The sequence below is a fragment of the Carcharhinus amblyrhynchos genome, chromosome 1 (genome assembly GCF_965287045.1).
Source record: "Carcharhinus amblyrhynchos chromosome 1, sCarAmb.v2.hapA, whole genome shotgun sequence".
NCBI classification, from domain to species: Eukaryota; Metazoa; Chordata; class Chondrichthyes; order Carcharhiniformes; family Carcharhinidae; genus Carcharhinus; species Carcharhinus amblyrhynchos.
Window position 1 is genome coordinate 38,962,422 of NC_137324.1, and position 16,229 is coordinate 38,978,650.

Genomic DNA, 16,229 nt, shown 5'->3' on the forward strand with positions numbered 1-16,229 from the left:
TAGAAATACTTACCTTGAAATATTCTCTTAATATACAGGGGTCTGTCTCCATGAATTGAAGCTTTTCCACCATCCAGGCTGAAACCTAGGCCAGCAGATGTCTTCAGCAGCTCTACGGTGATGGCCCCTACGAGGTCCACATTCATGCCTGGAATAACTAAGACAAATGCAACCTTAACTTGGTAACATGACACTTCATTTTATTCTTGCCCCCAGTAACATCATTCAGCTTTGCCTGTGACAATTCATATTCTGGTGATACGCTCATTCATGCCTTTATTATCTCCAGATTCAACTATTCCAGTGCTCTCCTGCCTGGCCTCCCACATTCTACCCTTTAAACCTGGGGTCATCTAAAACTCCCAGCTCTGAAATCTGCCAAGGAATCAACAGTCTGCTTAGTGCTGTCTAAAGCTGCAATACGTAAATAAATTACCCTCCTGCTGAAAACAGATGAATAGTTTCCACATCCAAAAAGTGGGGATTAAACAGATACAGGCAACTACAGATCTAATGGTCTCAATTCAATTCCACGTCAAATAATGCAATTGATTATTAGGCATCCACTTGAATATCTTATAGCATTAACATAGTGAATAACGGCCAACATAGATTCAGAAGTGGAATATTGTGCATAACTAATTTCATAAGAACATAAGAACATAAGAAATAGGAGCAGGAGTAGGCCATCTAGCCCTTCGAGCCTGCCCCGCCATTCAATAAGATCATGGCTGATCTGTTGTGGCTCAGTTCCACTTTCCCGCCCTCTCCCCATAACCCTTAATCCCCTCTCTTATCAAGAACCCATCAACCCGCTTCTTAAAAATATTTAGCGAGGCAGCCTCCACCACTTCAACGGGCAGAGAATTCCAGAGATTCACCACCCTTTGAGTGAAGAAGTTCCTCCTCAACTCCGTTCTAAACCGCCTCCCCTTTATCTTGAGGCTGTGCCCCCTAAATTTCCTAAACTTTGAAGGATTATCCAAATACCCTCTTCCATATTTTGCACACATCAAGGTCAAAGTTGTCAGCAGTATTGAATGGAATGCTGTAAAAAGTAAAGTTTATTTATTAGTGACTGCACTGCAATAAAGTTACTGTGAAAATCCCCTAGTTGCCATGCTCCAGCACCTATTTGGGTACACTGGGGGAGAATTTAGCATGGCCAATGCACCTAACCTACACATCTTTGGACTGTGGGAGGAAACCAGACCACCCACAGGAAACCCACCCAGACACAGGGAGAACGTGCAAACAGACAGTGACCCAAGCCAGGAATTGAACCCAGGTCTCTAGCGCTGAGAGGCAGCAGTACTAACCACTGTGCTGCTCCATGTTCACTTGGTTCCTTGGGTGCTGGCCATCTTCCAATACTCGAAGCAACCATTCACCTTGGGGGAACCTAGATTGTGATCATTGGCAAGTTATCCCATAACAGTGGAGCCTAATGTTGTTCTCATCTGAATTTTACAGTGGAGTGGCCAGGACTGACAGCCATGACTGACCTTTCCCCTCTACAGTCCAGAGCACTGATACCAATTGTAGCACACCACTATTGTGAAGGTCATTATAAGCTTACTCAATGCAGGATATAAATGAAATTGGAGATATGACTCAGACTGGGCAGTGTCTTTGGCTATTATCATGGGAGCTGTTGAAATGTTGTCAAAGGGCCGTTATTTACTTGTGTTACGATGTTACTTATAACTGGATGTGTGATGGATAGCTACCTGTTCCTGCTGTTTCCGTGGTAGCATCTCTTCCAGTTGGGTTTCCTTTAGGAAGTGATACATCTGGCTTGGAGAAACTGTCTTCCCTTTCCTTTCCTTTTTTGATGACAATGATGGCCTGTTTGGGTAAGCGCGCCTGGTGAAGTGCTTTCAGTGCATCTCCATGTGTAGTGCCTATGACAGAGGTTCCATTGATGGATAAGATGTAGTCCCCTCGCTGAATGGTGCCTTCTTGAGCTGCCACTCCTCTGGAAAATACTCTGTGAATCTGCAAGGAGAAATTGTGATTTGTGGTATATCAAACAAAAAGTGCAGCATTCCTTTTATTGGCAGTGTGTTTAAATGACGTTTTCAATACCAATATTTTACTGTCCACATTTCCATCAGGTGTTGCATTGCTTGGCTTTTTTTTATTGTTTTAACTTGTTCTTTCAAATTTTATTTTTCAGTTGGGGTTTCCCAAACAAGCACAATCCACCCTGCAACATTAGTCCTCATTAGCTCTGCCTTCTTGAACTTGGTAAACTGTAAAATCATTAGTAAAAAATAAACACGTGGAGAAATAGCCCAACCACATTTATAGCATCTCAGAGTCTAGCGCGTGCTTTTGGTATCTAACACTTTAAACAGCTGAGATTGGCCCAGATTTTCTAATCTCTGGATTGTTGAACACTGGGCAAACAAAGACACGTAGTGGGAATTGCCCAAGAAGTTTGAACTTCTGATGAATAATTCCCCTACTCCCAGAGACCCACTGAAAACATCTCCAACCAGAGTTAGACCTTGGACATTCTATGCGATTTACCCGGATAGTTACGTTAGCTAGAAATTCTTAGTCTAATTACTGGGTAGCTGCACAGCTGAACCCCAAAACACTTTCACTGACCCTCCAACATCCTGACAACTCCCCTGTACTCTGATTACTCCCATGACCTGACTTCCCCATGACAATGCAATTATCACCTCGAGTTTAGCCCTCCTGAACTGGCATGATTACCCTTCCTGACCACACTAACCCCCTCACCTGACTAGCTTATGACCTGACTACCCTTCCTGACCTATCTACCTGCTTCACTCACCTGCCATCCTACTAATGGCGACCTCACTCACACGCCACCCTATCCACTTGCCACCTCACCCATCTTTCAACTCACCCACCTGCCACCCTACCCACCTGCCCTATCTTCTTACCTCACCCATCTAACCACACTACCCATTCACTCATTCATCCACTCACCCATTCATACATTTCCTTACAAGCACACTGGTCATTTAAACCAACCACATGGCAGCTAGTGTTGTAAAAGGGGGGCCAGGCTTGTCTTCCTCCAATGCTGTAGCGCTACAACGGAGGTTTTAGTGGGAGTCTGTGCTCTGCATTTCTAAAAAGGTCACGTTTGCAAAACCCAACCAGAAATGTGGAGCCTGGTCAGGGCATTGAAAAGTTCAAGCGGGGCAGCAGTCGAATGACGATTGTTGCTTCATGAAAAATCTGGGCCATCACCAAACCTTCAGTGGATTGTACACCACAAGATAGTAAAGTTTAAAGAAAAGTAAAGCTAAAGTCAATGTATTAGTCACAAAAAAAGGCTTATATTAACACTGCAATGAAGTTACTGTGAAATTCCCTTGGTCACCACACGCTGGGGTCTGTTCGGGTTAATACACCTAATCAGCATGTCTTTCAGATTGTGGAAGGAAACCAGAGCATCCGGAGGAAACCCACGCAGACACAGGGAGAACATGCAAATTCCACACAGACAGTGACTGAAGCCAGGAATCGAACCCAGGTTCCTGGCGCTGTAATCAGCATAACTTAGATATGTTTCAATGCTTTTGGATACTTTGATATCCATAACCACCCAGGATCATACTAAAAAATGTCTTCAATCTTTATACAGTAAAAATCATTTTCCAATTTTTCTATCTTGTTTTACGTTTTCTGTATTTTAGTGATAATGGGTATTATGACAGACATCAAGAAATATTTAATTGTCACTAGTTCCGCATCTGCTTAGGTCAGAAGGGGAACTGTTGCACTAGCTGATAGACAGAACTTTGATCAATTCTAAGTCTCTTACGCAATTTGAGAATACAATTAAACTTCTGAACTTTTGAAGCTCACCACGGAAATGTTAAACATGCTCATAATGATTTATTACAATAGCAGATCATTGCTGACTTTTCTATAGCACAAGATCAAACAAAGGTGTGTCTCCCTTTTCCAGTCACTGTTTCTTTACTTCCCTATTACTCTGCAATTCTTTGCCTCTTTTTGTTATCATTCTTTTACGTGCTCCTTGTGCCTTTTTGTTTCCTTCTCCCTATCTCTCACCATCAATGTAAATGTTAACATCCTGATCTCTGTATTAGTTTGCATACAACTATTTAGGGTGAGGCTTTCCTCTCCATGTGGCTCTTCTCTCTTCTCTATGCGCAGAATTTCACACCCCCCAAGCCAGTAGGTTCACAGTTGGGGGTGGGGAATAAAATTCCATACATGTCCTTCCTGTTGTCTTTCCTGACCTGCCTGCAGTTTTATATGGTGCAAGTGAGACCAAGAGTAGTTCATCCTCCCTCGCCCTACTTGAAGCTTTGAGCACCACTTCACACCTGGCCTCAATTTTGAGACTAGCAGGAAACGTTCCACGGGGGGGGGCCGTGGGTCACCCTTCACAGGCTTTGGGGGGTGACACCTCCCTCAGGGCCCTCTTTTCACGAAGGTCTGCTTCCCACTGATGCTCCCCCCTCACCTCCTCGTTCTCTCCATCAAGACTTCCTTTCCCCTCCCAATCTGAAAAGTCCTGCCGTATGTTTCCCATTCTCTTTGTATGCCTCTTAGAGATTCCTGCATTCCTCCACTGTTTTCCTTAATCTAATTTTTATCTTTTCTAAAGTCCAGGGAATACAACAACTTGGCTGTCATCCATCAAAATCCTGAACCAAACCAACTTGCACATCAACTATAAACAAAGTGGACATTTTCATTATCAACACTGCCTCAGAATAACAGGACAACTCTGTAAAACTGAGATGAGGAGGAATTTCTTCAGCCAGAGGGTGGTGAATCAATGGAATTCATTGCCACAGAAGGCTGAGGAAGCCAGGTCATTGAGTGTATTTACAACAGAGATAGATAGGTTCTTAATTGGTAAAAGGATCAAGGGGAAAAGGCGGGAGAATGGGGTTGAGAAACCTATCAGCCATGGCTGAATGGCAGAGCAGACTCGATGGGCTGAATGACCAAATTCTGCTCCTGTATCTTATGGTCAATGGTCTAAACATATATAAAAATACACTGAACCTATTCATTTTAAAATATAGCCACTTTATTTTGCTCATCGCTTCTGGATTCTGTCTTTCTTTCATTTGCATTAAGAGCTGTGCTGATCTCAGTTCTGCTTCTCTCCCATTCTTATCAGTTCTTGTCCAACTGTTTGCCATTTCCAATCTGCTTTGTCTTGTCTTCCCTCTTCAATTAACAGCCTGTCCTGCTCCACTTCTATTCTGATCTGCCCACTTTCATTATCATCCTTTCTCAGCTTTGCTCCACTACAATATTTCATGTTTTATTTAACATGGAATACATGAATAAATTATCTTCACAATGTGATTCACTTATTCTCCTCCAATCTTTATGTTAATCAAAAAAGCACAACTCTACATCTATTCTAGATGGAAAGCCATTTTCAGACTAATATATCAGACTGGTTATATCTTCCTCTGTTACAAGCTGTAACATACATCAGCCTGATGTCTATCCCTGTTCTGTTTCTGTTTCTTTGTGTGAGAGAAAGAATAAAACTTCTTTAAATCAGTGGGTCATCAGCAACAACAGGGATTTACAGACTGTCCTTAATGTATTAAAACATTCACAGGAACATTACCAGAAAAATTTGAACACTGAGCCTCATGCAGAGATTTTAGGATAAGTTACCAACAGCTTGGTCAATGAAAGATTTTAAGTGCCTTAAAGGAGGAGGGAGGTGGACAGATTTAGGGTGGAAATTGCAGAGCTTAGCCCTAGGTAGCTGAAGGTGCCAGTGTGAGAGTGATGCACATCGCAAGTTTCCAAATGGCAGGAATTAGTAGAGCTCAGAGACTGGGGCAGATTCTGAGGCTGGGAGAGGTTACAGAGCTGGTGAGTCTCAGAAAATCAGCAGCATTTTTGACCATCCCTTCCTGGCATTGCCCTGACCTCCCTGTACAGCCACTGTCCTCCCTGCACTGCCATGCCCTGACTTCCCTGTACAGCCACTGTCCTCCCTGCACTGCCATGCCCTGACTTCCCTGTACAGCCACTGTCCTCCCTGCACTGCCATGCCCTGACCTCCCTGGACAGCAACCTCCTTGCTCATACAACAGTTCAGCCTCACCCCAATCTAACAAAAGCAGTTCCAACTCACTCCAAATCTACCAGAAAGATTAAAATTAAAACAGGATACTGCAGATGCTGGAGATCGGAAATAAAAACAGAAAGTGCTGGATAACCTCAGCTGACCTGGCAGCAGCTGCAGGGACAGAAATTGATTTACAGAGTTAATACTTTGAGTCCAAAACACTTCTGAGTCCTTCAGAACCCCTGAGATATCCAATGTGACCCGCTGTACATCACCCTTAATCAGCCGTCAGTCTGAAGGCATTTGTTTCTCGTTTGCTGCTGAAATAATCGCAAAGATGCAGGCCTGAATTCTCCGACCCCGCCCGTGGCTGGAATTCTCTGGTCCCATTGCATGAATGGAGATTTGGCTGAGTGCCAAATTCTCCGTTCTTGTTCACAGCAGTGGCAGGGCGTACGGGCAGGAGAATTCCAGCTGCGATTTAAAATGTTGCCCACGTGTTTTAATGGGTATGCATGACATTCAAAATATGTTGCCTCCCCTTGCTGTTTACCCACAAACCACCCTTACCTCCCACCAACATAATTCCGAACTTCATCCCACCTTCGGAAAAATGCCATTTTAGTTCCCCTCGCCACCTTGTTTCCCACTTTCAGGAACCTCACTGGATTCCACTCCCACAGCAATGTATTTGTAATCCTGCAGATGGCGCCAGCTACCATTTCCACCACAATGTTGACGGAAACCTTACACCATGGCTGCTCTGTGAGGCAAGACCTGACTTAAATGAGACTAACAATATTAGTGACAACAGGTTGCATTAAAAGAAAATGGTTTCACATTATACTTACAGTTACAGATTTATGCTCCTGGTCCACCCCTCCTGCGACACTGAAACCCAGTCCAGCACCTTCTTCTTTGGTCAACACTATGATGTAAATGTCTTCTTTACTCTATTCTCAAAGAATAAAACAGAAATAGTGTTCACCTAATTTTGCATTATAAACAAACAATGCAATATTCTCCCTTAATATAAACAAGTCCAATCATGGTATTCCATACATCCAATTCAATTGCTTATTATGTAACCAAACCCTAGAATTTCCCTCATTTTATTTGTTCAAAGGTCTGCTGATGGTTAAGATGACAATCTAACAGATATGGAAGGAAAAGTGGCTGACTATTACAAAAAAGGCGTAAAAAAAAAGAACAACATGGTAGCTTGGGATTTGGCTACCTCTGCGAAGATTGTGGAGATGGGCTGGATTCAGACTCCATTGGAGTTAGGATCTGTATCTTGTCCTGATGCTGAGAATCTTCAAATCGGTGTCTATTCTGTCCATAAAAACATGCAATGGTAACAGCACAGAAGGAGGCCATTCAGCCCCCTATGTTTGCACCTGCTCTCAGAAATATGCAAATCACGAAATCTCACTCCAACAACCTTACTGTGTAGCCCTGCAATTGGACCAGATCCAATTCTCCTTTCAATGCTCCAATGACTCCGCCTCCACCAGACTCTTAAGGCAGTGTATTTCAGATTCTAACCATTTGCTATTTTATGAGTTTTTTCCCTTGTGTTGAACTTGGCTTAATTTGGGCAACGCACTCAGTTCCACAGAAGGAAGGGGGAGATTTTAAAGACTGGACAGGTATTGAGTTATATATGGCACTCTCATTGCAGCAACCTGTATTTAAACCCAGTTAAAGCTATGTGATGGAAATTTAGTTTGTCTGCAAAAGTTACATCTGGAAGTCACTGGGAATATTCAATCTGCATCCTAGTTTACATGGACCCAGAGCAAAGAACTGTGGTGCCATGGTCACTTCATCAATGTTCCGCGATTGTTGGGATTGGGGACACACTGCAAGATACTGCTCCCTGTCCTCAGTGTTCAATTAATCTTAAACCAGACAAAATCTTGAAAGTTCATCTGAGTACACAGTGAAAATCCGCAGGGCAGCAGACTGAAGCGAGGAAGATTAAACCACCTGCTGAATTATTACTGCATAAATATGACAAAGTAACTCAGAAAGGCAATAAAACATAAAGGGAAAATGCTCCATCTCTGACATTGGGTCAGGTCAGAACAGATTGTTGAGATATAGAAGGAGCTTTTTACCCATTAACTTTCTGCTTACTTAAGCAGGAAAATTAAAACCTGTGAAAAAAAGCAGTTGCTGCTGCAAACAAGTCATTGCTACGCTAAGTTGACAGATAGTGATGAAAGCTGTTTCAAATCTATTGACTGTGCACCGGTGAGTGTAGCCATGTGCAGTAGTTCAACTAAACGGATCCATATTCTAATTGACAGAGAGTCATTTATATTCCATTTATATTACAGAACTTCTTGGCTAGGCATTCCCTGCATGCCAAATTAATCCAGTTTATACAGCGGGACAGAGTGCAGTTCAACAGCTCGTATTCCCAATTTCAATATTCCAAAACCTTCCATAACATTGGTCTGTATGGTCAAGCAATTTTCAGAACATTGGCTGGAACTTTACCACCCTGCCCGCAGAAGTATTGAAGTGGGTCAGGGGTGGACCATGGAAAAGCCTGCTGACCTCGGGTGGGATTTTACCGTTTTGGGGGTGAGCAAGGCCATAAAAATCCAGCCCAACATTTTTCCTTTCTCAGAGTTACAAAGCCAATGCACAGAGTGGAGACAGCAAGTCCCAATCCATCTCTTTGCTTGCTTCAAAAAAAAAACAATTCAAATTCAAACCAATTCATGGTGACCACAAAAGAGACATCCTGACAAGAACAGGTGTAACACCTGATGGAACGCTTGACCTCAGCCAAAAAACCCAGAAGTGGTTTTTTTTGTTTTTTTTTACTCCATCCTTCAAATTTCATATCCCAGAGGCATTTACAATTTCAGCAAACTTAAAGACAGGATCAGGCTACACTTAATTTAGAGATTTCACTCAAATGGCAATAGCAGAGCTTAGGTTGCATAATTGGAGAAACAAAATTTTATTATCTCCAGCTAATCATTTTTTAAAATTAAGATTGTGTTAACTGTTGCCAGTTGGTCATAAATCAGATTCAATTCATTCAAAATAGTTCCCCTTTTTAATTATTGGAAATAAATCAAAGTGCCATCGGCAGTGCAATAACTGTTAAGATAGAAAGAATTGTAACACTATCAGTTACAGCTGCAGTGCACAGGAACACCTACTGATGGAAATGTGCAAACTCATTTTCCTTTCTTGAGGCTCTTGAGGAATACAAAGATAGCAGGAAAGAGCCTAAACAGGGACTTGAGAAGGCAAAAAGGGACCATGAAAGGTTCCTGGCAGGCAGGATTAAGGAGAATCCCAAGGCTTTTTATGCGTATATAAGGAGGAAGAGGGTAGCTAAAAAAAAGGATGGGTCCAATCAAGGACATTGGAGGGAATCTGAGAGTGGAGGCAGATTAGATGGGTGAGGTCCTTAAGGAGTTCTTTGCATCTGTATTCACAAAGGATAGAAGTATGTAGTGGATGGCGAGTGTCGAAAGGAGAATGTTGACATTCTAGCGTATGTTGAGATAAAAAGGGAGGAGGTAGTGGAGGTTTTCAAAAACATTGAGATGGACAAGTCCCCAGGGCCAGACAGGGTTTATCCCAGAACATTGAGAGAGGCAAGGGAAAAATTGCTGAGGCCTTGGCCAAAATCTCTGTATCCTCTTACACCATGGGCAAGGTACCAGAAGATTGGAGAGTAGCTAATATTGTTCCTCTGTTTCAGAAGGACAGGAGAGATCATATGAGAAATTGCAGGTCTGTGAGCCTTATATCAGTGGTGGTGAAATTATTGCAGAAGATTCTGAAGGACAGGATGTACTCACATCTGAAAGAGAATAGGCTTATTAGCGATAGGCAGCATGGTTTTGTGAAGGAGAGGTTGCGTCTCCCAAATTTGATTGAGTTCTTTAAGGAAGTCGCAAAAAAATTGACCAGGTCAGGGCAGTGAATGTTGTACATGTGGACTTTAGTAAAGCTTTTTATAAGGTTCCTCATAGCAGGCAGATACAGAATATGAAGTCATAGGGTATCTAAGGTGGGCTGATAAGCTGGATACAAAACTGGCTTGGGCATAGAAAGCAGAGAGTAGCAGTGGAAGGGTACTTTTCTAACTGGAAGTCTGTGACAAGTGGTGTTCCACAAGGATCAATGTTGGGGTCTCTGTTGTTTATAATCTATATAGATGATTTGGAGGAAAATGTAGGTGGTCTGATTAGAAAATTTGCAGATGCTACAAAAATTGGGGGAGTAGTGGATAGTGAGACGGATTAGCCAAGTATACAGCAGGATATAAATTGGTTGGACACCTCGGCTGAAAGATGGCAGATGAAATTTAACCCGGACAAATGAGATGATGTGATTTGGAAGGTTTACTGCAGAAGGAAAGTTTGCAGTAAATAGTAGAGCCCTTAGAAATATTAGCATACAGAGGGATCAAGGTGTGCAGATTCACTGTTTCCTGAAGGTGGCAACTCAGATGGGCAAGGTGGTCAAGAGGGTGTACGGCATGCTGGCCTTCATTGGTCAGGGTAAATTACTCAGGGGCATAGTTGAGGATAAAGCGGGGGGGAGGGGGGGAGTTTAAAAGAGATGTAAGGGGCAAGTTTTTCACATAGAGGGTGATGAATGCCTGGAGGAAGTGATGGAAACAGATTCTATAACCATGTTCAAGAGGCATCTCGATAGATACATGAATAGGCAGGGAATAGAGTGATATGGACCACATAGAGGCAAGAAAATATTAGATTACAGAGACACCTGTGTCAGCACAGACTTGGTGGGCCAAAGAGCCTGTTGACTGATACTATATGAGGAAGAATTGTTATGAGAATTGAACAAGATGTGGAAAATATTATTGCATACCCATAGATCTGAAGAAAGAACACAAAGACAGTGAAATTTGTCTTGAGTGGTAACGTGGTCTATTTTATAAGACTACATTCTGCACCCTCTTTTCTTTCTCCCCATGTACTTTATGAACAGTATGTTTTGTCTGTATAGCACGCAAGAAACAATACTTTTCACTGTATCCCTATATATATAATAATAAATCAGATCAAAAATGCTGAGTTTCTTTGACCGGGCGTGGTTTAACGACCCATGCTGTGCTATTGCCAAAGACCAACTTCACCCCGCTAGACTGTTGTAGGTAATTAAGTTAGCTGCTGAAATAGCACTACAATAACATGTGCTGTCATTTCTGAGGGAGAGGCGTATAAACTGAGACACAAGGGTCTCCTCCCCTGTTGTAAAACTTATGATTCAATATGCAACATTAAAATGAGAACTGTTATTGCAAATAGTTACTTTTCCCTGAATGAACCAAAAACCTTGAACTGGCAGCTGACGTCACCAGTGCCTTTTTCAACAGTTTTTGTCTCTTTATAATGCCACCCTGCATGGTACTAGCACAAGATGTGTACCAGCTCGCAAAGAACAGAAACCAAACAGTAATCCGTGCAATGTTTTCCTGCAACCCTGACTTCGGGTGATTAAAGATGTTGGAACTTCTCACCTCAGCTACTGTCTTGGCTTCCTGGATTATTTTTATGACATCTGTTTTTGCCATTATTGAGGATAAAACAGCTTGTACTTTCTGCTTCTCCTGGGTGGAATTGGATAAGTCTTCAAGACTGAAAAACAGATTTTGAAGGTTAAGCATGTTGTGGGTCCACTGACAGTGTTGCTCAAATAGACCACGCAGTTTAATGGAAGTATCTTATCCTACAAAATCGTTCCTTTCAGCTAAAGCATGATGCAGCCAGATGGTTACTTGCAAGTTCCTGGCCAGGAGTTAACAGTTTCAGAAATGCAGTTGTGTGAAGACACATAGGATAGAATCATAAAATCCCTATAATGCATAAATCGGCCCATCAAGTCTGCATTGATCACAATCCCACCCGGGCCTATCCCTGCAACCTTACATATTTACCCTGCTGGTCCCCCTGACAGTAAGGTTCAATTTAGCATGGCCAATCGACCTAACGCGCACATCTTTGGTTTGTGGGAGCAAACTGGCCCTGCTGTGGTGGAAATGGCAGGTCAGCCAAAAGTCTATTGACTTCCAGCGGGACTGGAAAATCCCAGCGACAGTGGGCAGTGTCTGGAATAAACAGGCTCCAGAATAGAATTCAGAACTCTGCCCCCTGCACTCGGGGAATGTGTCGTGGAGAACAGACAAGGAGAAGAAGCTACCTGAAAAAAAATTCTGATTTTGAATCAGCACGGAAGGTTTAGTTGTTCTAAGAGTCTCCACGTGATGTCGTGTTGGGGAATTCTTGAAATTCTGCAAAAGGAATAATATATATTTCTGTCCTGGCAAGGAGCTGAAAATGAGTTCCCATCTCCAGAGATGCTGTACTCTCCCAATGGGTAACCTGGCAGCTGCTCAGAAAGGATAACCAACAATGAAAATATATAACAGTAGAGAGCTGGCTTTTGTACAGAATGATGTTTTGACTCTGAGAACTTTGTCACTAGGAATGTTAATATTCATTTTCCTCTGTGAAATCCTGCCCCGTACAGGCCCTGAATCATCAATAAACAATCATAAGAACATAAGAACATAAGAAATAGGAGCAGGAGTAGGCCATCTGGCCCTTCGAGCCTGCCCCGCCATTCAATAAGATCATGGCTGATCTGTCGTGGCTCAGTTCCACTTTCCCGCCCTCTCCCCATAACCCTTAATCCCCTCTCTTATCAAAAACCCATCAACCCGCTTCTTAAAAATATTTAGCGAGGTAGCCTCCACCACTTCAACGGGCAGAGAATTCCAGAGATTCACCACCCTTTGAGTGAAGAAGTTCCTCCTCAACTCCGTTCTAAACCGCCCCCCCTTTATCTTGAGGCTGTGCCCCCTAGTCCTACTGTCTTTTTTGAGCGGGAAGAGTCTCTCCACCTCTATCCTATCCATCCCATTCATCATCTTATACGTCTCAATGAGATCTCCCCTCATTCTTCTAAACTCTAACGAGTACAAGCCTAGTTTATTCAGCCTCTCCTCATAGCTCAACCCCCTCAACTCCGGTATCAGCCTAGTAAACCTCCTCTGCACTCCCTCCAAGGCCAAAATAATCACTGACTCCAACAATAACAAGGCCAGTAACACTTACTGCTCCCTGAAGGCTGGGGATCCTCTCTCAAGTCAGGTAAACTAAGTTTGCTACAAGCAGAATGGAAGTGATCAAAGTCTCATTCACGTATTTATATATGGGAATGATTTTCATGTACTTGTATTAGCTATGCCTAAGTCATTATTAACTGCTGCACATCACATATGAATGGTAAGGTGCCAACAGCCTTAGCGTAATTATTCACAGCTCCAAGCATCGTGTCGGATCAGCACAGGGACACAGATTAATGGTGGAATCACAAAATTAAGTTTACAGGAAATTTCAAGTCAGTTAGACCATTAGAGGGAAATGGAGGAGTAAGGGAGCAAAAATGTCCCTGTAGACTTGGTGATAGTTCAAGAAAGGTTTCCATCTGACAGTTTAAAGTTTATTTATTAGTCACAAGTAAGGCTTACGTTAACACTGCAAAGAACTTATTGTCAAATTCCCCTAGTCGCCACATTCCGGCACCTGTTTGGGTCAATACGCTTAACCGGCACATCTTTCAGACTGTGGGAGGAAGCTGGAGCACCCACAGGAAACTCTCTCAGCCACGGGAAGAATGTGCAAACTCCACACAGACAGTGACCCAAGCCGGGAATCGAAGCCCGGTCCCTGGCACTGTGAGGCAGCAGCGCTAACCACTGTGCTAAAAGGGTTGGAGGATTCAGAAGTGACAGGCACAATAACAAAATTGCCATATATTATATACTATATATATATAGGGCTTTTCACATACTTCGCAGCAACCTTTGAGATGTATATATTTTCTGATGTTGCTGCTCTTGTTTTTAATACTGTTCCTATGTGCTTTGCACTGTGTGGCAATAAAGGTGAATGAATCAATAAAAGGTGGAGAGAATGCAGAAAAGATTTGAGAGGATGAAATTGAGACTTTTAGCTAGTTGTGAATAGTTTGGGTTGGTTTTCTATGGAATGGAGGATTCTGATTTAATTGAGGTATATAAAAACCAAATTTATGAGAAGCTGGAAGTAATTGGGAAGTAATTCCATTAGCTGAGACTTACGCAGGATTTTATGTTACTCCCCATTTGAAGGGGAGGGGAGGAGTATATGGAATCCAACCTTCCTACTGCCTGTCTGCCCTGCCCTGAATGTTTGAAATTTTACAGGGGTTGTTAGACATAGGGGGACCTCGTTTGGAGACCCGGGATCATTAGGAGCATCTCCTCCAAATGCAATCCACCCAGTTTACCCACTCCCTGGCCTCCTTTCTTTACAAAAATATACCATATTCACATAAAATCTGAAAGACATGTTACAAAACATTTCAAATTGCGATAACAATAATGGGCAATGATATTCACATATTCCCCAGAGATCCAGGACTGCCCAGTGGCCCAGCCGTTAGCACTGCTGCCTCACAGTGGCTAGGGTCTGGCTTTGGGTGACTTTGTGTGGAGTTTGTACATTTTCTCTGTGTCTGCATGGGTTTTCTTCAGGTGCTCTGGTCTCCTCCCATGCCGATGTGTGGGTTAGGTAGATTGGCCATGCTAAATTGCCCCTTTGTGCCCCAAGATGTGTAGGTTAGATGGATTAGCCATGGTAAATGCATGGGGTTATGGGGATAGGATGGAGGGGAATACTATATTCTATATACAGTTTGTCTTATTACTGTTTGGGTAGTTGTATTGGTGGAATATCTGTTTTCCACTTGTAGTTCTTTCTGTTCAATAACTTAAAATTCTTTCAAAAAATGTAGACATAGAGAGAATGATGAGAGTGAATGGATAGGGGGGAGGATAGGGGGGAGGATAGGGGAGAGTGGCAAGGTGGAAGAATAGGGGATACAATGAGAGTGAGGGTATGAACAAGCGGTGAGAATTGGAAATGAGGATGGGTGGGGAACCACTGAAGGTCACACCCCATCCCCAGTGTAATCAGCAGGCTGTCCCTGGTGGCTTCTATTGCTATGTCACCAGGCCATCCCAATCATCTCCAAACCAAAAAAGAGAAGAAAAAGACAAAGAGAGAACAAAATGATAGAAAGAGAAGCAAAAAAGAATAGATTGAGAGGGGAGGAGAAAGATACAGAAGGAGAGAGAGGAGAAACAGCAACGTATTAGATAAGGGAACAATCGAATTCTCCACCTTTATGTACCTCCACAGGAGAGTAACTAGTTATTATAAAACATCACATTTGCTAACTCTCACAAATCAAAATAATGGAAATCCAAGAATGTAATCTTCTCACACTGTTTGTTAAATGGGATTCAGGGTTCTTAGAAATGCACAGGGCAATATTCTGGACAGATTACTGCTCTTTATTAAACAGTATAAATGTTGATTTATAATTATCTGTATTTTTTTGGACTTTGGACAGGTGAGCTAAATAGACTGAAATACATCTGCCTTAAGTGATTACCACATTACTAACTTCCACTTGCAATTAGCAACACCACTATATATGGCTATGATCTAATTACATTAAAAGTGCACAGGGTCCTCCAGGTTTTGAGCAATATGTGTCATGGACACATTAAATATTAACCTTGACTCCTTTCAATGGTTCAGTAATTAAATGAACAAGCTGTCATGGCATTTAGACATGTGGAGTGGTGTTTAACAGGATCTTGGTGAGCTGGCAAGAGCCTTATGTTGCCTATTTTTGGGACAGTCCCCCGCATTAAGTGCCAATCAGGCACTTAGCTGGGCAGTGGCAACAGGGATAGAAGTCCCATTCCTCAAGAGCTGCTGTCCAATCAGAGGCCAGCAGCTGTGACATGCACTGCAGTGCCACCATCAAGGCGGTGGCTGTTGCCGGTAATTCACCCACCCAAGGCCTAGGATTCTTGAAGAACCCAATTCATAGGCGAGGGATGGTGGGAGGGAAATTGTGGGGTGGGGGTTATTGGGAGAGGGCACACATCATCTTCACATCTAATTAACTGATGTAGATGTGTAGTCCAAAGATGTGTGGGTTAGTTTGACTGGCCATGCTTAAAAAAAAATTGCCCCTTAGTGTCCTGAGATGTGTAGGTTGGAGGGATTAGCAGTCAAATATGTAGGGATAA

General features: G+C 42.7%; 1 protein-coding gene across 6 annotated transcripts in view; it reads right to left on the reverse strand.

The window, feature by feature from the left end:
- Positions 1 to 16,229, reverse strand: part of pdzd2 (PDZ domain containing 2) — a 456,346-nt gene that overhangs the window by 11,927 nt on the left and 428,190 nt on the right. For 5 of the 6 annotated variants that reach the window (XM_080211984.1, XM_080212076.1, XM_080212334.1 and 2 more), the window contains 4 exons: positions 11,598 to 11,715; positions 6,922 to 7,023; positions 1,731 to 1,998; positions 14 to 157 (listed from right to left, as the gene is read on the reverse strand). In XM_080211984.1, coding sequence (XP_080068110.1) covers positions 14 to 157; positions 1,731 to 1,998; positions 6,922 to 7,023; positions 11,598 to 11,715 — 632 coding nt within the window. The remainder of the gene's footprint in view (positions 1 to 13; positions 158 to 1,730; positions 1,999 to 6,921; positions 7,024 to 11,597; positions 11,716 to 16,229) is intronic. The other variant, XM_080212162.1, reaches the window with a different exon arrangement.